Source organism: Aythya fuligula, chromosome 7 (genome assembly GCF_009819795.1).
Source record: "Aythya fuligula isolate bAytFul2 chromosome 7, bAytFul2.pri, whole genome shotgun sequence".
In the NCBI taxonomy this organism is placed as follows: Eukaryota; Metazoa; Chordata; class Aves; order Anseriformes; family Anatidae; genus Aythya; species Aythya fuligula.
In genome coordinates, this window is record NC_045565.1 from 1715566 (window position 1) to 1740674 (window position 25109).

Consider the following 25109-nt stretch of genomic DNA (forward strand, 5'->3'; position numbering starts at 1 on the left):
AAAAATAACAAAGAATATATAGTTATCACATTTTACCTTTTTCAATCAAGTCCAAATTCAATCAAATTTAAAGCTCTGTGACTAAGCACAAGATCTCCGCAGCAGGTTCAACCAACTAAACCGGAGCTGTGCAGCGGGAGATGCACCCCGTACTGCCAGACTGCAGCAGCTTGCTTAGAACCACTCACCTGCAGGCTTCTGTGAGCATATCTCCAACTCCAATCTAAAGATGTTCAACTTGCATAACCGAGTCAGCATTTCTTTACGTGGTTTCAACAATCATATTTATTCCTTGGTTTAAAAGATTTTGGTTCAACAGTGTTATAAACAGACTTCACAAAATGTGCAATATTTATAAACAGTTCTTAGTTGCAGTGGTAGTAAGAATCTTGACTTCCATCACGAAGTTCAGTTATACAACACAAGGTTGGTTTTGTTCTCCCTCTTCGTCCCCTCTCCAATTGGCACTTCATCGTAAATTGGAGAAACGTTAAAAAGTCCAAAAAGTTAATCTAAACACGATGTTATAAGCACCTTGACACAGCATTACATTCTCATAAGGCAAATTAATGTTTTGTAAAGTCTGATTGTGCAACTTGGAGACCTATAAAAGGTGACATAAATGCCAGCCTTCTTGGACAAGAAACAGGCCTTCATTTTTGCTTCAAAGTGTTCACCCCTCCACACCACCCAACCCTTATAAAAAACAGTACAGCTGATAATACAGCAGAATATACCCATTACAGGCAAAAGGAAATTACAGTAGATAAAGGCTGAAAACACAGTGCATAGTAGACAAAATAAGACTGTTCTTAAAAAAAGAAAAAAGAAAAAACAGAAGAAAAAAAGGAACACCAACCAGCAATGGAATTTTTTCTAGTGATGAGGATTTTTGGACTTCATAAATAAGTGGAAAATTACTAAAATACGTTGCTCTATAATATAAAAAAAAAAAGCATGAAGTGTTTTCCAGTCGTCACCTAAGCACTAGATGCAACTTTGTAGGAGTAAGTGTTTGGAGGCAGCTTTGAGCTCTGTGTGGTACAGGCATTCCAGCAGGGTAGTGCTGCCAACAGCAGAAGAAATCCTCCCAGTAAAACACAAAAGCCACTGAAGTAGAATGCAGTGTCATACTCTTGTGTCCAATCATAAAACCAACCTGAGGGTGAAAATAAAAGGAAAGAGCATCAATGGGGAGTTAAACTGAACACAGCACCGCGACTTAGAAAAGCATCGTTAAATAAAGAGGACAAAATCTAATACACACTTTGACCACTTACACATGAAAATGTGCTTTTCATCAAAGATGAAAACAGAACAAAATCAGATTGCCCAGTTCAGGAGAAACAGGATTTATTTTTTAAGATTTTCATCTTTTCATCATAATTAGGACCAACCAGAATTAATTTGCCTGTGGGCAGTTCTTTCTGTTAATTTTTAAATATCTAACTTGACCTTACCTACAATTGGTGGTCCGAGGCTATTCCCAAGTCCAGCAAAGAACATCAATATCCCATACGCATGGGTCAGTTTCTCAATTCCCACAGTCTTCGTTGTTACATATGGAAAAATTGACCAGTTCCCAGTCAGAAAACCCAAAATCCCCGAAAGCATTGCTAGTGTAAGGTAACTTTTGGCAAATGGAATTGCAAACAAGGCCACTCCTGTCATTAGTAAGGTGATTACATATAGATATAAAGTGTTAATCCACTTAAAATCTGCCAGTATTCCTAAAATAAGTTTGCCAACTGCAGTCATAATGCCTATAATGGAAATAAGGGGCATATGATAGTCTTCTTCATCAATGTTTGCACTTCTTGCTACATCTTCCATGAGGAGGGAAGGAGGAAATCCACCGATATCAAAGAGCAAGATGGCAACAAAGAGAGCTGAAAATACTTTGTTCTTAAAAAGAACAATGGTTTCTTCCCAGTAGTTCAAATAGAGCTGCCACTTTCTTTTGGCAAGTTGCTTGCAGAAGTTTGTCTGTTCCACAACTTTCTTTTTATAAGTGTCTTTCTCATTTACATTTATTGAGCTTAATACATTCTTATTTATAATGTTATCTTGTTTGAAATCAGGCACATTGTTCACACATTTCTCATCAATACAGCCCTTTTCAAGGATGCTTATGTTTTCTTCAACAGTCTTTTCTTTTTCATGGTAAACAAAACATTGGTCTGGGACTTTGTCTACACATGATTTTTCTGGTGAAGGGGAATCTGATGACTCCAATGGTCTCATTAGGCTGCCACATGCTAATATATTTAGAGACAGTGCACCAACTATTAGCAAACAACCATCCAGTCCATACAGGTCAATAAGCTCTCTTTGCAGTGCTGCATATATAAAGAGTCCAACACTTGAGCCTATAAAATGAAAATAAGATCGTTTTAAACTGAAGAGCTGAGAACTTCATTCACTAATAACAATTTCCCATATTTCAGCAACTACAAAACACAGTCCCAGGAATGCTGAGTCATCAGTGCTCCTCTTCCCAATTTAACAAACTGGTGTTATCACCTTTGTGAGAATGCACAACCATCTTTATTGAGTATGCCCAAAATAAACAGCTTTTCAAAATATCTGAACAATTTGTAATGATTAACACTAGCAGACACTTCAGAAACAAGTAGGATAAATTTTCTGTCTGACAAAAAACATCAAAAACAATTAAGCCATCCTTCTGCCAAGCACATACATCCATATACTCCTTCAGGTACCATTTTGAGTTAGTACAGTTAGAATTTCATCCAACATTATTTTCCCCTTTCTCCTCACTGCTGCCACCTTCCTCCTCCAAGGCAAGAACAGACCAGTGGTTCACCAAGAGCCCTCCTACAAACAGCAAGTGACTATTTGATGTTTAGGGAGGGTGGCTCACATTTTAGAAGAGCATTTACTCCAAAGGCATTTCTGAAGCCTCGCAGGGGCTCCAAATGCAAACACACATTTGAAAAATTCGGCTATTCAGAAGAAAATATTGAAAGGTACACAATTAATATGGGTACAAGCATTTTATGCAATCCTAATAATGTAAAGAAAAAGCTCTTGGCTGAGGCGAGCAGAAGTCTATTGGATTAAAAGTCAATGGATCTCCACTCACGAATACAGAGCATTGGTTTTACAAGTCAAATTAAAGACAATCTTTAATTTGAAATGATTTTCTGAAGACTGCCCCTAGATTTTATTAAAGCAATTCATATACTTTAGTGCTAAAAACACAACAAAAACTTATAAAGTTCAGACTTGTTTTATCTTTGAGGTACTAAAATCAACTAAGACTCCATAAGATCAGGCCTTACAGCAGACCACTTGTAAACCCAATAAAAGCCAATGAAAACAATTCTAATGGACGCTTCTGTAGAGGTTCCCCTTCAATATGCTGGTGTGGATCAGGCATTAATATTTTGCAACATTGACCACATTGATCAAGCTTCTCTCTAATAACAGTTATGTGAGAAAAGGGATCAGAGGAGAGACACTGTACAACACAGAAAGCCAGGTGTGGAACAAGGTGCTTCTTTATCTATTCTGACTTGGTTCATTAAGTTAGCAATTCCTTTTGGTATAAAGGACAACACCACACAACCTAAAGACCCAGAGAGAGGATGAGAAAGCCTGTCTAGCATCCTTCAAAGGATTTCCCTTGTATTATCAGAGGCTCATTCCTCTAGGATCCCTGTAACATGCATGGACCTAAAGTTGGGATGACCTTTTGGAAGATTTCAGACATTAGACTCCTTTTATATTGGAAAATAAGAAAAGAAAGAAAAGAAAAAAAAGCCCAAACTTCAATTACTCCTTAGCAGACAGAGTTTTGTGAGATCACAGTAACCCAGCACTTATATCTTGTACCTCCAGACTTTCTCTTACCTGTGATCTTGTGTAAGTACAAAGAGAGAGAAGAGAGCTCTATAGAAAGTTTCCCTTGGCATTACTCATGGCATACAGCCCCAGCTATTTATAATCTGCTTTCATTTTGGTGAACGTCCTTTCCTCATCGTTATGGATAACCTGCACCACACACCTATAAATGTAGTTACTATTTTATGTGAAGCCTGCTGTTACATGATCATTGCTACTATGTTTTGACTTGAGAAGTACTTTGGGAAGTAACAGAAAAATATAATATTCTGTTTTACTGTTGCCAGAGTAATGGTAGCTGTGTCAGCACTGAAAGGTTTGATGGAGAGAACTACAATTGAAAATCATACCTGTTGAAATCAGACCAAGCGCAAGGCCTCTGCGTTTGTCAAAATATTGGCAAGTGATGGTAACCGTTGCAGTATACAAAAGGCCACATCCAAGCCCTGGAGAAAGATTTGGGATAAAGATTTGGGATGCAATGAAACATGCAGCATACTCTGGGAAATGAATGCCCCCACTTACTCCCCATATGATACAGCGGCGTACCCCAGACACAGAGATATCCTTAGATCTGGCTCAGCACCGGTCACGCTGACAGAGGCATGAGGCTGCCTGCACTGTCCCACCCTTCTCTCCCCACAGCCAGTCCCATTTCCCGAACCCACATGGAGCTGGCTTGGTTTGAGGATTTTACCAGCTCAGGTTCTGTGCTACGTGGAAGCAGCTAAATGGCTTTCAGTCCTGGGGCTGGCCCTGGCAAACAGTACAGCTTCGTCTGCATGGCACCGTGCCCAAGCCAGCATGCCCTGCTGGGTCCTGCTGGCCAGCGAGGTGCCTGGATTCTTGACACAGTTAATCTGCAATTTGATAAACCACCCACAGCAGCCCTCTGCTGCAGAGAGATAGGTCACCCCCTGCCAGGAGAACAGCACTTTCATGCTTAATACCTGAGCATATTAGGTTCAATCCAGTTATGTGGAGAACAACACCACTCCTTAATTATCTCTAATTTACCAAATTTGAATGAGTACATAACAAAATTCCTGAAGAGATTTTATTCCTTTAAGATTAGCACTTCCTGCCCACTGAAGAACTGCTTGAGTCTATCCCTTAGGTAAAACCTGAGTCTTTCCACCTCTAACAACTGCATCAACAGAGGACAAATTGTTTTCGAATTCTGACAAACATTTACCACATGGCAACAGGCTGCCTGTGTGACCCTTCCCCAGATAAAAATAATCCTTGCTAACTGAAGTCCCAGACTACAGCTGCCTATGTGAATCAGCTTCCTCTTCCAGATTTGCAAAGCAAGACTAAGAACGATAAAGACTAAGTGTCTATATAAAAGGGAGCTCTTTCTTACCAACAACAATCCCATATGAAAGATACAGAAAGTATATGTTAGGTGCAAAACTACTCATCATAAGGCCACCAGCCACCATAAAGCCACTGAAGATTGCTACTGGTCTTGCTCCAAAAGATGATACGCATATGCTGCAGACAGGACCTAGAGAAAAAGCAGGAAAAACATTCGTTGTAAATAGCAGCAACAGGAAGAACTTAAAAAAAAAAAAAGCACACTCAGACTGTGGAAATGTTTTGTGTAATACTTATTTAAATGTATAATTGAATAACAATCAAGAATACTCATTTTTACGTGATTCTTAAAAAAATAGGTTATAAAAACATAAATGATCAAGCCTGCAAATATGTTGCTCAAGGAGAAACTGAAAAAAAGAACATGAAATTGTATCAGGGTGGGGAAGAAAAGAGAGAACAAAACATTATTTAAACACAGGATGATACATACACATACTTAGCCTATAACACTGTGCCCACAAACCTAAGGACTTGACAAAGGTTCTGAAAAGTGTCTTCATCTGTAGGTACCAAAAAAATAAGACCTTCAGGCAAGCTTTAGTCAAGCTGTTTTTTTTTTCCATAGAGACTTAAAACTGCATTTCAGAAAAGACAGTATTGGTAGTCATCTTGATATAAGATGAAATTTATAAAAGTGAGATAGAAAATAATGTCTTCTGATCATAATCACAGTAACAATGCCACCTGGTGCTTAGATAGAGAAAATATCTGCTGACATGCCAGATAAAGACAAACGGTACTCTCCCCTGATTTTCTGGGGAATTAAATACTTCCCAGGCAGCATTTTATTAAATAACTGCTTATTTCCCTGTATCGTTTTTTACTGTACAACTATGGAAACCAAAAAGGTATTTATTGAGAATATCCAAAGCAATATTTAAGACGTTTGGAAGAGGTTTCTCCCTCTCTTTATTCCCCAATATTTCTTGGTTGGTTAGTTTTTCAAAACAAGAACAAAGTGCAGGCAATGTTCATATTCTGCTTGTACTGAATCAGTTCTTCCCTCACAGAAGTTGTAGAATAAGCATTTAATTTTCTGTTGTGTGACCTGGAATATGCCTTTTAGTCTGAAGTAGCAAGCAAGCTTGGTGTTCTGCATAAATAAGTAACCAGCAAAGGACTTGGCTTGCAAAATACAAATTCTCTTCTGAAACCCTTCAGTTCCAACTATTCATAAATAGACTTAGCTATTAGTCCCACAATCCTAAACGTGGCAGCCATTAAATTATAAGTTAGATATACGCACAAATGACATTACTTATAGAACAACAACAACAACAAAAATCCCTCACCACCTTTGTATTGCATTCACACCGAGGTAAAGGCACTCCACGATCAATCTGCAAAAGCAGTGGTTCAGGAGTCTGCCATTCGTTCAGGTTGGCCCTCCCTGACTCACACAAAACTCCGGTTCCTGGCAGATGGGAGCTGAGCCGAGAGATGATATAAGGTGAACAAAAACAGTTGGAGCTGATGACGGTGCTTGCCTAGGTTTACAGACAGAAGCAAGCAGCTGGGAATGTAGACAAGGTGTTTGCGTGGTTACCAGCCATGGGACAAGCAGTTCTGGCAGGCAGAAGCATGGATTTGCTAGCAGGTGAAACAATCCTCAGATAGAAGGCAGGTCAGAACTTCTGCCCTGCGTGAGAGTTGTTTAGGGAACTTAAAAAAGAAGAGAGCTTGAATTAGGGCTTACCCAGACAAGAGTCAAGAGTTGAAGAAGAAACAAGAAAGTCTTCTGGGGAAGCTGGGTTTACAAGGACTTTGGAAATGATGAAAAAAGATGTAAGCACTTGCTGCTTCTCAACACCAGCATGCTGTGAGAATGAAAACTGGCCAGAATAACTTGGGCAGAGTAACTTGCCAAGAACAAAAGCTGAGAGCATTAGATTGATGCTGACTCTCAGAATTAATTAGTAGAACTGGCAGATTAAGATAGGTACATTTCTTAAAACCGCAGAATTTAAAAATAAACAAAGGATTGGATCTGTATTACACACCAAAAACCTTCTACACTGAAAGAACATTAGGTGGTGATAACAGAATTCAATTAAGCAGAGGAATTTGCACTCTTTTCTACTCTTTATTTCTTACCCACCGCCCTGCTAAAACAAACAGTATCTGTATTTTGACACATTCTTCTTTGAGAAGCTCTCCGCCCAGCCTGCGGTGGTGGTGCTAATAGCGATTGCACTGGTGGCAATCAGAAAATCTGAGGTGAAGCAGGACCGCCCGGCTTCCAGCCAGAGGAAGGCAGACACAGAGCTGAGGAACACATCTGCGTACCCTGACAAGGGCACTTTCCTCTGGAACACCATCAAAGGCATCCCTGACAGGGTCCAAGGAGACATTCTTCCAGCTTCTCTCCATTACGAAAAATAATCCCAAAAAGAGAATAGAAAGTACAAAGAGATCTTTTTGGTCTCACATGGAAAACAACCTGCACAGAGCTAAAGAACCTGCTCCAGTAAACTCAGAATTAAAGTGTCATCTCACACAGCAAGAGATTTGGCATCTCAGCAATGGCACCGCTTATAAGGAGCCCCAGAATAACTATTGAAACAGTTATTATACGTCCCCAGGACAAGAAGAAAAACAGCTCCGTCTTCCCCTCCACACTAGGCCCTACTCTCACACTCCCCTCATCATACTGCTAGAAAATAAGTCACAAAAGAGCCCCCCCATGACAGCCAGTATCTTTGTTTCATTTTCCTGCCTCTCCACATTCCTTCTGTTTCCCAAAGAGCTGGCACTGCTTTCACCAGGCGCACTACCTTTGGTTATTACCATGGTATTTGCACAGGAGTTTACTGTACACAAACATGTAATTCTCTAGGAAGCAATTCAAGCACAATGGGCTAAAGGCAGTTAAATCTGGTCAAACATCCAACTTTCCCAGAGTGGGACTGCAACTTCCTCTGTGAACTCCTGCCCTGTGGATTTTGTTCAACGTGGACGCTGGTATTCCCAAGAATGTGAGAGTCAATGTACAATCGGATGCAAACAGCCTTTCAGGCAGCAAAAGGGTTTTTATTTAGTCAACTATTTCAGAAAGATCCTTCCACTGATAATGCATTTCCCACCATAACTTAAACAGAAAATAGACTCTCAATGGCAATCCTCAATAGGAAGCACAGAAAATGGCTTTTAAGCCAGCGTTTCTTCAGTTTGCTAAGCAACTCCAGGAGTTAGCGCTGGTACTAGACTAGTGTTTGAAGACAATGCTACATATTTACCTCTTTGACAAATAAAAACCCCGGTTTTTTTTTTCTTCTAAATGATGCATCATAAAAACTAGACCAAAGTCTATCAGAAAAGAAACCAGCCCAGTTTATCAGAATGGCAGCTAACTCTAGGAGGAAAACTGAATTGCTCTAAAAGACTTTGAAGGCAGCACAAGGGCAGCCACTGCTCTTCTGCACACAACCTGTCAAGGCTCAGCAGCCTGATAATTGTATTTTATGCAGGCGAGTGGCCCAGAAGCTCCCTGGACAAAACCAGGAGCAGCAGCAGAACAGACAGGCTCTTACAATAGATCTTCAGGTAGAAAGATCAAAGAGAGACAACTCCTTCGAGGAATCAATTGTACATTGATATTTTCATTAAGATTTTATGAATAAATAAAAGACCTTAACCTCAGTGAGACTCAGATGTGACACTGAGTCCTTTGTGAGATGTGAAAACAAGCCATCTGCTGCTGACACAAGAACTTTGTAACTGCCACAATCTTCTGACCTCTACAGACACAACCCTTCCAAAGCAGATGCTTCAGTCTGCAGCTTCACTACAGAGTTGTTTTCTTTTACAGGCATCAAGAGCTAACATGCTCTTCCTCAATCTTCTTACATGGAGAGAAAAAAATCGGCAAGCAAATACTTTCCCTCCCCACTCTCTCATATTTAGGGTCCTCCCTCCTTCACCTCATACACACACGTAACCTTTTCCTAAACAAGCAATACTGGACAACAGTTCTTTTTCTTATCACTGGCATCAATCTGACCCACCCTACTCTTTGGTATCTGTCCTACCTACCCCATTGAAATGGTAGAGTAGAAGCAATGCTCACAGACTGTCAGTAAAATCCACTGGACATGACAAAAGAACATTTTTACATATTAAAAGCATTGCTGAAACTTGTTCATAATAAAAGTAATATCCTTCAAGTGTCTGTATAAGAATCAGAAAAAACCTTTTGCACCAGCCAGGACCCCCCCCCTCCTTTCAACTCATCGTAAAGATTGCTCTTTTGTGATAAAATTATTAAATGAACAGAGCTCCTCTTTCGAGGAATCTGGGAAACATTTCCACTCCCTCCGAACTACGTACAGCTTCTGTAGTTTTGAGTGGGAGCTATCTACATGCAAGATTTTTGTCCAAAAGTCTGCAGGTGCCGCAAAGGTCTTTTACACAGTTGTACAAATATTGATTAGAAACACAGAACTAAGCGTTTTTGGACATTTAACATGAAATACCTCAGGCCAGCAGAAACACCCCATTAATTTATCAAGAAAACCTCGCCTTTGTTCTTTCTCCATTAATAAAGGCAAGTGGGAATGGGACACATACTGTCGGTGTCTCCTGCAATGCCAAATCCTGTGAAATCAGCTCTTACTATAAACAGCTGTGATGCCAATTCCAGGCGCCAAGGTCTTTGTCTGTTTTGCTTTTAACAAGTATAACATGGCTCTAATTTAATTTCAGGCTCCAAATGCATGTAAGATTAAGAACACTTGGTGCAGGAGAAACAAGCTATCCTCAAGAACATAATAAATATCCTCCTCTGGCCTGTTTTACCAGGGAAAACATGCTAAGCTCTTTTAATTTCCTCCTACATAACAAGCCCTACATCATCCCCGGAGCCATCTCCCACATCTACTAGAGCCTGAGCAGTGCTATGATAGCTAATATCATAGATGAGGTCTCACCTCTGCCCTGCATAATGACACTGCTGCTTTTCTTTCTTTTTTAGGCACATTCCTTTCAATACATGGTAAGGTCACATCACAGAAAGTGATGATGACTCAAGTCACCCTGCAAGGAATCAGGTCCCTGTCCCATCCCCTTCTCCAGCCAGGGGCTGAACACAGGCTTTAGCCACACTGTCTGTACTGCAAGAGGACAGAAATCGAACACCAGGCTAGCAGGGAGTTCATCTCAATAAACAGGGTGCTGTGCTAGGTTTCTATGTCTCGGTCTAAGTTTAGCTCTCACACAAGTCAGAAGTAAACACTGTAGAAAGTATACCAATAGAGCAAATGTGAAAGGACTCACCAGCATCTACTATTTAAAAAAATGTTTAAGATTATGTTTACAGAGGGAAGGGGAAAAGACATACACAAATGTTTTTCACTGCCAGCTGGCATATAAAGACATATAAGGACATATTCCTCTTTTCGGTGAAATTACAGTATACATCTAGCAAAGCCACTGGACCTACCTTCCACTGTTACAGACACCATCTAATGTATTTTTCAGTGCTATCAACGAGAAAAATCTCCCTTAAGAAAACAGACATTAACTTATTGCCTGTATGCATGTTGCTGTAAACCTACCACAATGCCATTCTTTTTCCAGTCTGGCACCCACGGCTTCAGAAAGTTGATGCAAAGGTGGAGCAGGCTTACAGAAGAGCCTTAAGGGTAATTAACAGAGTAAAAGACTGTTGCATCGATGACAAAGGGACTGCATCAAGGTGTAGGCTTAAAAGAACACTTACAAGTAATTTGATTGCAGTCTCCAGACACACACCATGCTTACTCAGGGACACTTCAAATATACCACTTAAAGATAAACTTGTTCTTAGCTGAAAATTAAAGTCAAGCAACTTCCATCATAAGATTACATAACTTTTAAGGAGGCAATTAACTACCAGGTAAAGTTGTAAGAGATGAAGAATGCATTAAACAAACACTTTCTAATTCAAATGAGAATTACAATCTTTTCTGCATGCAACATGGATCACTTTAGAAGTATCAATATTTGAAAATATGTCTACAAATAACTAGATCGGTGCTTGAAAATAAAAATAAAGGAGAAGGAAAGGAACAAGAAATAGCAGAAGTCAGGAACAGTAAGAGGCAAAGAGACTACTGAAAGGCTTTGAGATAAACCTGTCCTGTCACTAGCAAGCAATTCACACAAGCAATTCTGTTGATGAAATCAGCTTGCTTGGGGAGATTGTTAAATTACTAAATTGTAGATTGCACTTTTTCACATACATGAAAATATGCTAATTTAGAAAAAAGCTCAATTAGCCTGATCATCTACTTAACATCATAGGCTACAACACAGAATGGTCCCATCTGGCCTGCAATACTAAACATGCAATAGCCGAAATGAGAACACAAACAAGTTCTCCTCTTCCATATTCATGAAAAAGGTCTAACTTTGCAGTGTGTTATACCAATATTTTTGCACTAAAAACACATGTTCTTGACACTAGTGACTATGTCTGAAACAAACTTGCTATGAAAACTGCATGAAAAACAATCTGTAAGAAACTGAATGTTCCACAAGCTAGGCTGAAAATGCTCCCTGAAACAATTCAGAAGACTGATCTACTGCGGCCCTTTGAATTCTAACACAGTAAATGATCGAGACATTTGTAGAAATAAAAAGAATTAAATAACCGTATCTTTTTACGTGCTCTCTAGTAGTAACTGATCCTAAATGAAGTGCTCTTCAATAAAAAAACGTTTAGAGAATTGCAGTCTTTCAGGTCACTTTTAACACAACATGAAAGCATTTTGATGAACTTCTTAGAGACTGCCACTAATGCATCCTTCTTGCACCGCAAGGGAAGAGAAACAGACCTCCCACAAAGAGGGAGTAGAAGATATGGTATCAGTAGTCCATTCCTTCGCAAGTTAACCATTCTTCTGCCCATTCTCATAGACACATACTAAAGAACATCAATTCCACTCTTTCAGTCCTTGCTAAACTTCCTCCATGAAGTCTTTATTTGCAATAAACAGCTTTTACTACCAGAGTTAGAAGTCACTCCCTCAAGACAAAAGATTTCATGAGAAAGCAATAGGATTTTTCCATTATTTCCTGCTATGTATGCCCACATCAACTAGGAAACATAATTACTGTGTTTATATCAGTCTCACAGTGTTAACTTTTAAATATTACTATGTAAAGGGTATTGGGGGAATTTTCCAGAAGTACAGTGGTATACCAGCAGGACACAAAATCATAAATTGTCAAATGCATTCTAGTTTTAAGAAAAGATTGTAATACTTACACTGCCCCTCCAACAAGGTTATTCAAGTAGAGTTATCATTTAAGGTCAGATCCTACCTTGGCAAGAGAGGGGAATCTTCCATTGAAGATAAAGCAGGGAACACATATTTTGTTTTCAATCAACTCTGATTACATCAATGCAATTAAAAGGCCCTGTCTGTACTTTTCTTTGAATTAATATTGCAAATTATTACGCTCTCAAACCCCAAACTGAAAGAGTTAAATCACGCTGACAGTGTTCCTCCAATCCTCTGTCAAAATTTCAAGCAATTTGATCATTCCATACCAAAGTGAATTACAACAGTATCTTTTACTTGCATCATTTGGTCACAGAAGTTTCCATTTGCTATAAAGTAAAATACTGAGAGAGGCAAGGCAGAGAGAACTCAGAGATCTGGAATCCACCATGGTGTTGACACACGAGGAAAGGGACTGAGGCTGTTATGAGAGTGAGCCAGAGACTTCTGGTCTCCAGAGAAAAATTTTTTCTTCACCCTTTCTCTTGCAATCCCCTTCTGCCTAGTTTTTCTAAAGTAACTATCTTGTTTAGACTTTTTTTCCCCCCACTTCATTCTCTCACTTAAGTTTATTTAGGCTTTAATTCTTTCATAATGGGAGTTAAGGCACTTAAAGCATGAAAATAGAAATGTATGACAGAAGATCAGTCTACAGACCTTAGCCCACTTACACCTTGGGACTGAATATAGTCTTCTTGTGGTTAATGATTCACCTGCCTTTGCCCATTTCTATTCTGCCTAGTGATATAAATCCCCAACACGAAAGCGGCACCAGTATTTAGCCTTTTATAGTCATGCAAAGCAGTGGCCTTTATTCAGTTCCGTATCGTGATATAAACATCAACCCTCTCTAAAGGAGAGATTGCCTCAGAATCCTGAACCAAATTCTGAAGTTACTTAATTGCTTTTGCCCACAGCAATTTCTCTGCTGACAGGCAATTTTTGTCCACATTCAGCAAAAAGATAATAGTTCCCATGGTGAATCTTTGAAAAGCAGAAGTTAGTGATGTTACCCAGTAAAATACCCGTGGCTCAATATTAAAACAATAACAGCAAAATGGACCTATGGACTTTTACAGTGTTTAATTTTCCTGCTGTTCCTCTTCATCAAGTAACAATGTCTTACTAAAGAAAAGCTTTCAGTAAAGTTTTATTTAATGCCACCATTATCCATAACTTTACAGGCTTCAAAAGCAGTTCTCTTCCCCTGAAACAAACAGAAGAACCCTCACCCACCCTAACTGGAGGTTTTATTTCTAGGGCTGAAGAATGAGTAACTGGTTTGTTAACTGACTTTTTTTTTTTTTTCCCCACAGAATTGCAGAATGGCCACAGTTGGAAGAGACCTCTGAAGATGATCTAGTTCAGCCCCCTGCCAAGCAGGATCACCCTGAGCACGTTGCACAGGATGGCATCCAGGCGGGTTTTGAATATCTCCAGAGAGGGGAACTCCACAACCTCTCTTGGCAACCTGTTCCAGTGCTCTGTCACTCTCACAGTAAAGAAGTGACCTCTCACATTCAGCCAGAACTTCCTGCCTGGAGCACTCGAGCCATTTCAGAATAGGAATTTGCTCTGTTTTTAAAGATACTGATATAAATGTTACTTAAAGTCTCATTGAATTAAAAAAAAAAAATCCCATCAACAAAATTACTATTCAGCTTTTCAGACACAGTTTGGTATTTCCAGGTTATTAAAATACACTTATTTTGAATTTTCTTAGGTTAACATTTTTATTGTTCTTTTACCATTATGCTGTGGTTTATGTATAGTGGAAGTGGAACTATAAATGCAATGTTCTTACCTATCCTGGCCTAAAACAAAAAATGCACTGTCCCTCATTCTCTTTCATCATTTGCAGCTGTCTTTAATATTATTCCAAAAGTACACACAGATGAAAGCACCTATTAGAAAGGAATCATATCATTTTAAGATAAATACTGTATCTATCTGTACTTACTGGCAAGCAATCCGATTCCATTTGCTAGTGATCCAACCCAAGCAGTCTTGCCTTTCCCTTCTCCAAAAGCATCCAGCCATTCTAAATACAAGACTCCCACAGCCAGTGGTGATCCGTAACACAAGAACTGAGTAAAGAAGGAAACGACAACAATCACCCAGCCCCAGCCACCATCGGGTGGTTTCCGAAACACCATCTTGTCAGACGAGTGTAGATGTACAGATGAACCCTGTGCAAACAGAAAACAGACAGACGGAACAGGGCATTAGAAATGTGACTGACCTAAGTCTGCTAATACAAGTGAGCTGTACAAGTGAGACATTGCCAAGCAACCTTCAAGAAATATCAAAAATTCAGCACGCAGCAACAAAGATCAGTTACCATTTGGTACTTCTACCTTTTCAGCTTCACACATTATTCTCGCACTATGATGTATGTCCTACAAACATCAGCACTGTATTACAGAAAGGGGGGACATTTTGTTTTCTGAGTGTTAAGTAGGCTTCTGTGAAAACCTGCCGAATCACTATATGGCACAGTGCAACAAGAGAAGCACTTGGCCACCAGCTGCGCCACCATCCTGAGCAAAGTATAATATAGGCTCAAAGGACGAGAAAAGTTACAAGTATGAAACAACCCCAATAAATAATTTGGGTCTGAAAAAAAAATACAAGTATAAAAATATTATTTCAAGGTCGAAAAACAACAACAAAACCTCTACTTAATTCTGATTCCATTTTCAAGCATAGTACTATGCATTTTCACAATGCATTTGCAACCAGATAGCACACTCTGGGGGGACGACTAAGAAGACGACTACTGACATTCCGGATGCAGTAACAGTTCAGAACTTCCCTCTGTTGACCAGGTGACATGTAGAGGAGTGATGCCTCCAAGAACACTTTGAACACGTTAGTAAGTAAATTAATTGAGTTCTAAAACTGTACACAGGTCTGACTTGTATGGCAAGACATGACAGTATTAAACACACATACAAAAATCTCTTACAAGCTGTTACAGTGCCTGCCCTCTGCACAGTTTTCACATACCACCACCTTCACCAAACTGGCACTCACTTCTTCACCTCCGTAAGTACTTTCTTCTCTGCTTCATGGCAAGATCCATCATCGGTTCATCTACAACTTTAAATAACCGACTGTCCTCACCTTCTCAAGAGTAGTTTCTGAATGTAGAGACTGGCACCTCTAACTTTTAGTGAAGAATTCAGAAGTTCCCAGGCTAAACTACTTTGGAGTTTGGATGACTCCAAAGATATGTGAGTTCCCTTGCATGAAACTAACCTGCCCTCCCTCTCCTTAGGGAGCAATCTGCTGAACTGATGATCACAAAACCCAGGTTCTGTTCCTGGCTCTCTAACTAACCAGATGCGTGATTTTCAACCATTTTATTTTCTTTATCCTGTAGAACAGAGACAGATAAGATTTTACCCAGTTTTCTCATGAAACGTTCTCAAGGACCATTTGCACACTGCAGAGCGTGCATTAAGACTGCTGCAGTAACAGTTCTGCTCTGGGAGATCCCAGGAGACAAAGCAGAAAAATAAACAAGTCTTGCTGCCTGTTTATGACGAGCTGAGAGCTCTTCAACTTTTCAGTGGAAAGGAAAAAAACGACTGCTTTATGAAAGCAATTGTATAAATGAGAAGATAGCAACAGAACTTCAATTCAAGCTGCCCATACTCCACACAGGCGATTTTGCATGGAAAATTTAAAAAAAGAAAAAAGAAAAAAGATGCAGTATAAATTTTTGAGGAATAATTGCTATAGAGACATGAAAAAGGACAGTTCTAGTTCCTAGATACACTTAAGTGATACACTGAGGGAAGATACTTACGGATGATGACACACCACGCGTCCCTCAGCCCCCTACAGATGTAGCTTCAGGTGGCAACTCTACCTGCAGAAAAAGAGCAGCAAAGCAAGTTTTCAGCCGAAGTATCACTGCAACAGTAAAAGCATCTTTTCAAAGGAACTTCAGAAGTACTCACGTTATCAAATTACCTCAGTGGAGAAATACTGATCCTCCCTCAATTAATCAAAAGCTGACAGCAGCCTTGAGCACCAAAATAACAAAAACATAGCCTACTAACATGAAATAAATTTTCATGTTCTAGGTCCTCTGGGGAAAGATTTATGGTTTTGACATACTGACAGTCCTTCAAGAGACAGTATTCCAGGTACAAATGTTCCGAAGTTTTCTTTCGGCTATAAATCTAAGTTCTGATTTACTTCTTCAAATGTCTGGCAATTGTCCCTTGATTACATTAGGTGCCAAGGTGACAGCTGACAGATATCACAACATACCTTAAGGCATCAAAGCGTTAAAAAGCTGCTTATAGGTACTTTCCTACAAAAATAACCCTTACAATTATACAAAAGAGGATCATGAGGGGATCCTTCATCTCTAAACAAGATATTTAGACTATACATATCTAGCCACAAAAAGAGTGGGCATATGCACCTCTCCTTGCACTAAATACCTATCACTTGGCTTGTTTTGCCCCTGACTGAAGTAAAAGTGGTGGAAATAAGTAACAACTTCAAGAAAAGACAGTTTCACTGAGATAAAACAAGGACATTTTCAGAAAGCCACTACAATAACAGAATACAGTGAATAATCCCAACTTCTATTTGTTTAAAAAGTAATGTTTAGAAGACAAATACATGCTAGCTGTTATATTGATTTCCATTATATTGACACTCTAAAATTTGGCACAGACCTAACCCTTGATTCAGTTCTGCTATTCTAAACATTCAGTGGGGAAAGGTGGGCAGGGCAGGTGATGAAAAAAGTCTTCATAGCCTGAGGTCCTGTAGTCTTTTCTACTAGACTTAAAAAACATCTGGATCAGTTCCTCATCTGCTGCAAGTCTGCATAGCTTCACCGACTTTAACAGAGCTCTGTCAAGTTACGGCAGCAGAAGAGCTGACCTTCTACATCCTGAAGCCTCTTATTTTGCACAGCAGTTATCTTTCATAACTTTTAGCTAAAATAACAGATTTTTAGATAGCAAAAATAGCTCTATTTTCTAAACAGCTCAAGCCATTTACAGACTGTAACTGTCAAGCACAAAGTAAAAATCACCATAGCTTCCCCCACACACATCGTCCTTGAAGTAAAAAAATGATCCAGTTATTTTTATGAGCCACCATGACCTGGCTTTTCTTTCCTGCTCTCACAGACTGCCCCATTAGCTCACATTGCTGTGTGCCAACTACCTAAAACAAGGTGTATTTTCTAACATTCCCAAAAGCATGAAGTCCTCCCGAAGACAGCATGCGAGATGAGAGCCCTGTGTGAGGAGCCCATACCCCGGAGCCCTCTGCTACGGTACACTGTTAAAGGTGTCCCAGTCAAGCAAGCTGTTACTGTGACTGTGGATATCCATGTACCTTTTATTGCTACATTATTTAATACTTCCCTGAAGGTAACAAGTTGCAGTACAAAAATTTAACAGGATAAACAAGAGCTGGCAGTAGGAACTAAACCATCGTTACTCCTAGCACTGCCTGGACGTGCATCTAGTCTGCGCATCTACCTGGGAGGGATCCAAAGTGCCTCTCACTATTGTCTGTCTCTGGCTGGAAGGAGGACAAACATCAAAAATAAAGCAGCAGAAGCCCATACAGAAGAGAGCTCAATGGACAAGGAAGACTTGTGTGATCCTGGGAAGAGACAAACAACTGTGGATTTAAGATTTAGGTGGGAATCATTTCACAAATCTTAACTGTTCACAAAACCTAAGGGTGTTGATTCAGACTCCAGGAAACCTAGGCACTTCAAAAATAGAGAAATGGAGAAATAAAGCATAACGAATTAAACAGTAAGTTGAAGCTTGGTTAGAAAAAGCTTTTCAATTAGTTGTACTCACAGCGAATAAGAATCAGAGAAAGAGAGCTGTCTGATGGAAGTCTCTACCAACAAAAAAAAAAAAAAAAAAAAAAAAAAGAAACAAAGAAAACCCTAGAGAACTGAGCAACAGTTTTAACACAGAAACATGGTGGTGTCATGCTGTAACCACTTTCTTTTATATAATCAGCTTCATCACAACACCAAGCTCTTTTTCTATAAATGTTAAAATTTAGCTTAAAGATGACAGATGAGCACACACACAAAAAAGAATTGGCTTAGAAAACACAATTATGACCGAAGCATTAGCCCTCAGCACAGAAACTTGTGTTAATCTGTGGCAAAGGGAATCTTGAGAAAGAAAGTAGCAAAACGATTGTTTTCAGTTTGTTATTTGTGCAACTGGAGCCTCGCTAAGTATGCTGGTTTCTGTGAGCAGCACATGGCTGCAAGGAAAGCTGATGCCAGCAGAATCACTGGGTGATTAACAGCTCTTCCAGTTTTGCAAGGCACTGGTACAAATTAAGACAGTACCAGGCAGAATGGTAACATCTCCCATTGTAAAGTGCGTTAGATTTCACAAACCTTTGCATTTATTCTTCAGTCAGCATTCTCACAAGTACCATGTGAAGTTTATGCTCCACTTAACCTGTCAGGAACGCCTAGGGTGTCAGAGCAGCAGCAGCACACTGCAGCTACCCCTAACGCGTGCATGCCAAGACCCGCTGCACATCTGCACACATCCAGCTGTGACAGCAAGCATAGGCACTGTGGTAAAGGCACTGAAAAAGACACACCTATACCTTGATGACATCGGACTTTAACTGATCTTCTAACAGCAGCAGCTCCCCATGTTTAAATATTTGTCTTTAAGTATTTCTACACTGGACACATATTTCCCTCTCGGTTGTCAGCATTCAGGTCTAAAAATTTCTCACTTTCCTCTTGTAGCTTACACTGGAGGCTCAGCAACATAAGTGCTTCCTCCCATTTCTGCCCGGTAAGAAAAGCAGCACGGAGTTTAAAACAAAACACCAGCACAAAACTTCCTGAGCACATAACTTCTCCCCATTGCGCAGCGTACGCTCACGTAAAGGAGCATCCATCAGGGCAGCACACAGAGCAGCCAGCTCTGGCTGGATCCGTCAGCTCAGCAGAACCAGCCCTACCTGTCCTCAGCGCCTCACGGCCCCAGAGGGGACGGAAAACCTCGCTGCGAGCACAACTGCCTGCCAGACCAGCAGCATCCATACCGATGGCAGCCAGCGCTGCTACCAGCCCCCCGCCGCCCAGCCCAGCGCCCCTCACAAAGATGTGCACCACCTGCAAGGGCTCCGCTCGGCTTCTGCTCTCCACCCGTCTGCACCCCTCAGCCAGGCCCTGTGCCGCGGGACAGCGGCGCTTTTATGGCCCCGGCTCTCGCCTTGCCCCTTCCCACGCCCCCGGGGGCCAAGCCCCACACGACGCCTCCTGCCCCGGAGCTGCTTCGGCGACGCGCTGAGGGCATCAGCGCTGAGGGCATGGGCGAGGCGCGCCCGTGGGCACCTGCCGCAGGCAGCCCTCACGCCCTTGCCCCGCAGGGCGCAACCCGGAGCCCCCTCAGCACCCCCCGGGGGCCCCTCCGCGGCCACGAAGCGCCGCCGGCCGCTCGCCCGGGGCCCCCGAGGCGGCGCCGTCCTCGGTTACCTGCGCGCCGCGGCGGCGGGGGCCGCCCCCGGAGAGCCGCCCCCGGAGAGCCGGGGCAGCCCCGCATCCCCGGCGCGGCGGAGCGGAGCGGAGCCGAGCGGGGCGGGGCGGGACGCGGCCGGTGCCGGCACCAACCGGTTGTAGCCCGGCGGGAGGAGGAGCCGCCGGGGGCTGCCCCGCCACCAGGCCCGGCCCCGGCCCCGGCCCCGCCGCGCCGAGCGCAGGGCCCGGGCGGCCTCGCCTCAGGAGCGGCCGAGGCGGGCGGGAGCCCCCGCGCCTCACGGGCCCCGGGCCCTGGCTGCAGGTGGCAAGGGAGGCGGCCCCACAGCGCTTGCTGGAAGGCCGAAGCTGCTGGAAGCGGTCGCAGCCCTGCAGTGCTCCAAGCTGCAGCCGATTTTAGAGCTGCACTCCAGCCTTCCGCCTCCGTGCACCGTTTATAAAGGCTCATTAACGTAATGTGTCTTGGAAAGGGCGTAAATGTGCCTCATGGTCAGGAAACCAGCAAGGCTACCTGCTCCTAGAAGGAGTGAGAGCTGTACAACATAAACTCAACACCCACTGCTGTCTCCTCTAAGACATCTTTGCAGGGAGAAGGCCTCAGCCAAGGGGGGGCAGCTCACAGGAGAAAGGGCAGCCAAATGGGGAAGCAAAAAAAGGGACAAAAACCGATTGGGCTCTAGAAAAGTGGCTGAGGTAGGAAAACAACTAAATGGGGTTTAACCTAGAGAGAAGACAGAGGAGAAACAGTATCACTCTTCCAAAAAAAAAAAAATTAATAATAATAATAATAATCAGAAGTTACTGCAAAGTAAAAGGAATATTTTTTATGCATTTAACCAAAAGTGGTAAATGGGCTGTAACTCCACCAAAGGATTTTGCATTGAATATTAGGAAAAACAAGGGTAGTTGGATACAGGAAGAAACTTCTTGGGGAGAGCACCGCATTTTGACAACACGCACGCTGCTTTGGGTTGCCTACACCAGAAGTGACTGAAGACAGCTGCCCAGCCAGCACAGCCTCCAGTTACTTGAGTCATTCCTTGGGCTCCATGACACGGGGTGAAATGGAAGGGTTAGCTGAAATCTTACTACAGACACACAAAAGACAGCTGGAAAATAACAGCTGTGAAACAACCATTCAAGACGTGTAGTTTCCTACTTGTACTACAAAACTAATAACTATGATAAAACTCTTTTTTTTCCATACAAGTGTACAAAGGCTCCAGTTCCCGTTACAGCACTTGGCAGAAGTGTTTTGCTTTTTAAATTCTACAGAAGCTTAAAAAACAAAGTTGCAGGTTAAAATTAAACACAGGACAATTCAAAATTGGTTATATGCATATGAAAAAAAAAAAAAAAAAAAGGATGAAAAACATTTTTATGTTCTCAAGTAGCTGATCGGAGACACCTGCATACAAGAAGCTCAAAGTTAACAGCAGTTTACCTATAGAAGAGCATTCAGAAGAGTTAAGGTGCATCATTCACAATATACATGGAAATATATTGGGTCTTTACGCAGAAGAAGCAGTCCTAGGCAGATGCAAACCAACTTTAGATCGCAAGCAGCTTTGGACTTGAGTGAGAAAACCCACATGAGAATTAGAACGATCCTAACTGCTTTGCTTTAACGTCTCTGGATGCCCTTTTCGTGACAAGTCCTCTGCTTTTAATTTAAGTCTGTTTTTCATATGTATGTGCCAGTCAAGTGCATACCATAATTGAGAGAACGGCCTTGCTGGCAAAAAAAACAGACCCATGAAAACAAGCCATAGAAGCAAAAGACAAGAGGAAACAGTCCCCCCTCTGTGTGTCCTTTGTCCTTGGTTTCATAACAAGCAATGGAGCTCCCTCCAACTGCAGGTTTCTGCTCACAGACTACGGTATTTTGGCAACAGCCATTTGGCTTAGTTCTCAAATCACTGATTAATCTTCTAAATTTCTACACATCAGAAACCTTCCTAAAGGGCCTTCAAAGGCAATTGAATTGTAACGGTGCCACAGCTGCATCTTTTATAACCATGCTTTTGTCCCACGTCTCACCAGAAGAATTCTTAAACCCTTACTTTAAAAACAGAAAATGGAGGGAACCACTGAGTAATGCCAATAAATCTCTCCCTCCCCCAGCCTCTTGGGTCTGAGAATCCAAAGGACAAAGACACTCACGTAACATGGTGAGGCATGAGAGCAACACCTAGTTAAAAAATTACCTTATTTTTGGTGTAGCATGCTCACAGGATGTGTAATTTTAGGTCACCTACAGCTGTATCAGCACAGAGATGATCTAGAAATGTTCTCTACTCTGCAGATGGTGCAGCAGCAGCAGCTCCTGAGGGCACAGAGAAGAAATTTAGAGGGTATTCATGCATGTGCCCTGGAAGGGGTCCTTCTCAGGTAATGAATGCAGCTGAATAACCCAAAGCTGCCTAAAAAGGAATTAATGCCTCAGTTGAAAGTTTTTGTTTGCTTCATTTGGTTTTGTTTTCAGAAGGTGCATAATCTGCTACGGAGGAAAATCTCAAAACATAAAATGATTCTAAATAATTCATCAATTACTGTCCTGTAACCTGTGGTCCAGATTGTGAAGCATCCTTTTGTACATTTGCAGTCTTTACACAATCTGCAAAAGAAGAGATGAGACTCTGGAATAACAGGTCCATGCTAATATGTCCAAAGTTCATCATCTGCTTGGGTGTTTTTACTTGCTTATGAACAATGTTCATTAATGATTGAAGGAAAAAATAGGTGAGGAAAGCAATCAGAAGTTTGACTACAGTTTAATTTAAGCAGATGTATTAATAACTGTGAACTTACAGAGTCTAAAGGTCAGTCTTTTGTTATAATTTAACCCTACATGCAAGATGAAAAAAAAAAAAAGAAAGAAAAGAGGCTTGTCAGGTGCCATTTGGCCACACCAAATAGGATCTTTACACTTTCTCTTAGATTTGTGTGAAAGGGAATAAGATTGCTTAAGCTGAAAAGAATTGAGATTTCCTCCCAGTTGCCAGTATGGTACTACAATACCCCCTAGTGCCACCAGGGCTGTGCTGACAAGAAACTTTGTTTACACCACAAAGATGCAGATCCAGCAGCAAAACCACCACATCTGTCTCGCTAACATACCGTGCAAGGTGTCTGCACCACAGTCATCTGAAGAGGTCCCACAGCAAGGACAAGAGCAGCTGTTCAGATGAACCGTCACCAGGCTAACCACTGTCTGACGAACTGTTCGTCTGCATAATTCCAAATGCTGATTGATAAATCAGTTTTCGAAGTCTTCAAAAAATACATGTGGAAAATAAACGTCATTTACAAAGCTTCTGCAAAACTTGTAAAAAAAAATATAGAAGTAATTTATTTTGAAAAAATATAATTTATTTTGTTATTTTTGCATTACTCTAAGAGTTGTGTTTTGTTTTGGTTCTTACACCAAACATATAAGTAATGAGGCCATGGAACGATTACACAAAAGAGGTATCTAAAAAAGCAATTTTATCTTACCACTCATTTAAATATTCTTGCTAAGCAATGCAATCAACTAATGCAAAGGCCATCTTTTGAAGATTTCAGAAGTAAACTTGCTTAGTATATTTGTTGTAATAAACTAGGGAACTACAACAACTTTTATATAATGTAATTTGATGAATCTGCCCCATGTATTTTCATTCTCTAAGCCAATAAAGGAACTATTTGGGTTCCTTAAATAGTAACATTTATGTATTACAACATCATGAAAAAAACAACAAAACAACAAAAAAACAAACAATAATTTAGGACAATTTTAAAAAATCACTTATTTTTCAACTAAATACAATAGTGCACGTGAAATGACAAATAACTGCTGGCAGCATGAAGCACATTTGCTAAGAGTGTAAAATGGAAATAAAATTACAGTGCTACATCTCCAAGCAAAGAAATGTATCAGTTCCATTTTTCCACAGCCCTCACTCTCAGTGAATGCAAAGAAGGACATTTTTATGGCATAGGTTTCTCGTGACCTCTATGTTAGCCCTAAATTCGCCGAGCTCAGTGTCAGTATATGCCACAAGCACTATTTTTACTGAGATGCGAGAATTGTCTGATGTTCAACCCCATCTTCTCACTTGGCACTCATCTCATTAAAGCATCCCTCACAGTAAAATATAAAGCGGGTAAGACCAGGATAGCTCAGTGTGCTCATTGTTTTAGGGAAAAGATTCAATATTCTTTACAGGTTGGAAGAGGATTCTTTATGGAAGAAAGGCGAGGATCACAGCTGTCTCGGGTAGGAACAAATCTCATACATGCAAGTACAGTTACATGAGAGAAACAGATGTCAGTGAAAGTATCTGTATGTTAAAAAACACAATATACAAATGATCAATTCACTTTCACAGCAAATAACTTTTATGAGAAAATACCTTTCATAAGAAAATAAAATATCTTTGCCCTTTCTAAACATTATGCCTCTTCCTGAGCTACTGTACATAGGGCATATAAATTGTTTCCTTAACTACAGGGAGGCAGACTGGTTTACACCACCTCTGCTTTTTTGTTTTCAATCAGGAATACCAGACCTCTTTTAATCCACTGCTGAAAGTAAAAATGCGCTTAGCAGAAAATAAAGAAGAACTAGATCTTTGCTATTTCTGAAAAGCAGCATCAGCTAGAACAAAGCAAGTACCAGAACATCCCCTCTAGTCCCATGCTACAAACCCATGGCTGACCACTACAGTAACAGGGCCACATCAGAGGGTGCCACGAAAAGGTGGCAAAAATGCATTAAAGAAGGCCCTTTAAGAAAATAATGACGCACTTGTTACACAGCACTATCTCCAGCATCTGCCTGTCAAGCACATGATGCGGAGAGGGCTGTTACCAACCTCATCACACGCCTGCTGATTTCCCACTGGGTCTCTGAGCCTACAATACTGTGGCAGTCGCATGCTCTAGAAATCCTCAGCTCCTCTCTGGTGGATAGCTTTTAAAGACAATTTAAAACAGCCTCTGTAAAAATGGTCCAAGTAGATGTCTTCACCTACAGAGCAAAAAGATGCCAATCTCAGCATACTATAAGGCATGTATTTTTGTTAAAGTACTACAAG

General features: G+C 41.0%; 1 protein-coding gene across 2 annotated transcripts; it reads right to left on the minus strand.

Moving 5' to 3' along the window:
• Positions 1-256: 256 nt before the first annotated feature.
• Positions 257-20065, minus strand: SLC16A9 (solute carrier family 16 member 9). Of its 2 annotated transcripts, none has more exons than XM_032191752.1 (7): positions 20029-20065; positions 16327-16389; positions 14473-14701; positions 5234-5377; positions 4218-4313; positions 1461-2369; positions 257-1159 (listed from the first exon to the last, which is right to left on the minus strand). In XM_032191752.1, exons 3-7 carry the CDS (start codon positions 14666-14668, stop codon positions 981-983), a joined length of 1524 nt encoding a protein of 507 aa, XP_032047643.1. In that variant the 5' UTR covers positions 14669-14701; positions 16327-16389; positions 20029-20065; the 3' UTR covers positions 257-980. The 2 variants fall into 2 exon arrangements, with proteins under 2 accessions (XP_032047643.1, XP_032047642.1); XM_032191751.1 differs by lacking the exon at positions 20029-20065 and adding an exon at positions 19666-19703.
• Positions 20066-25109: the final 5044 nt, after the last annotated feature.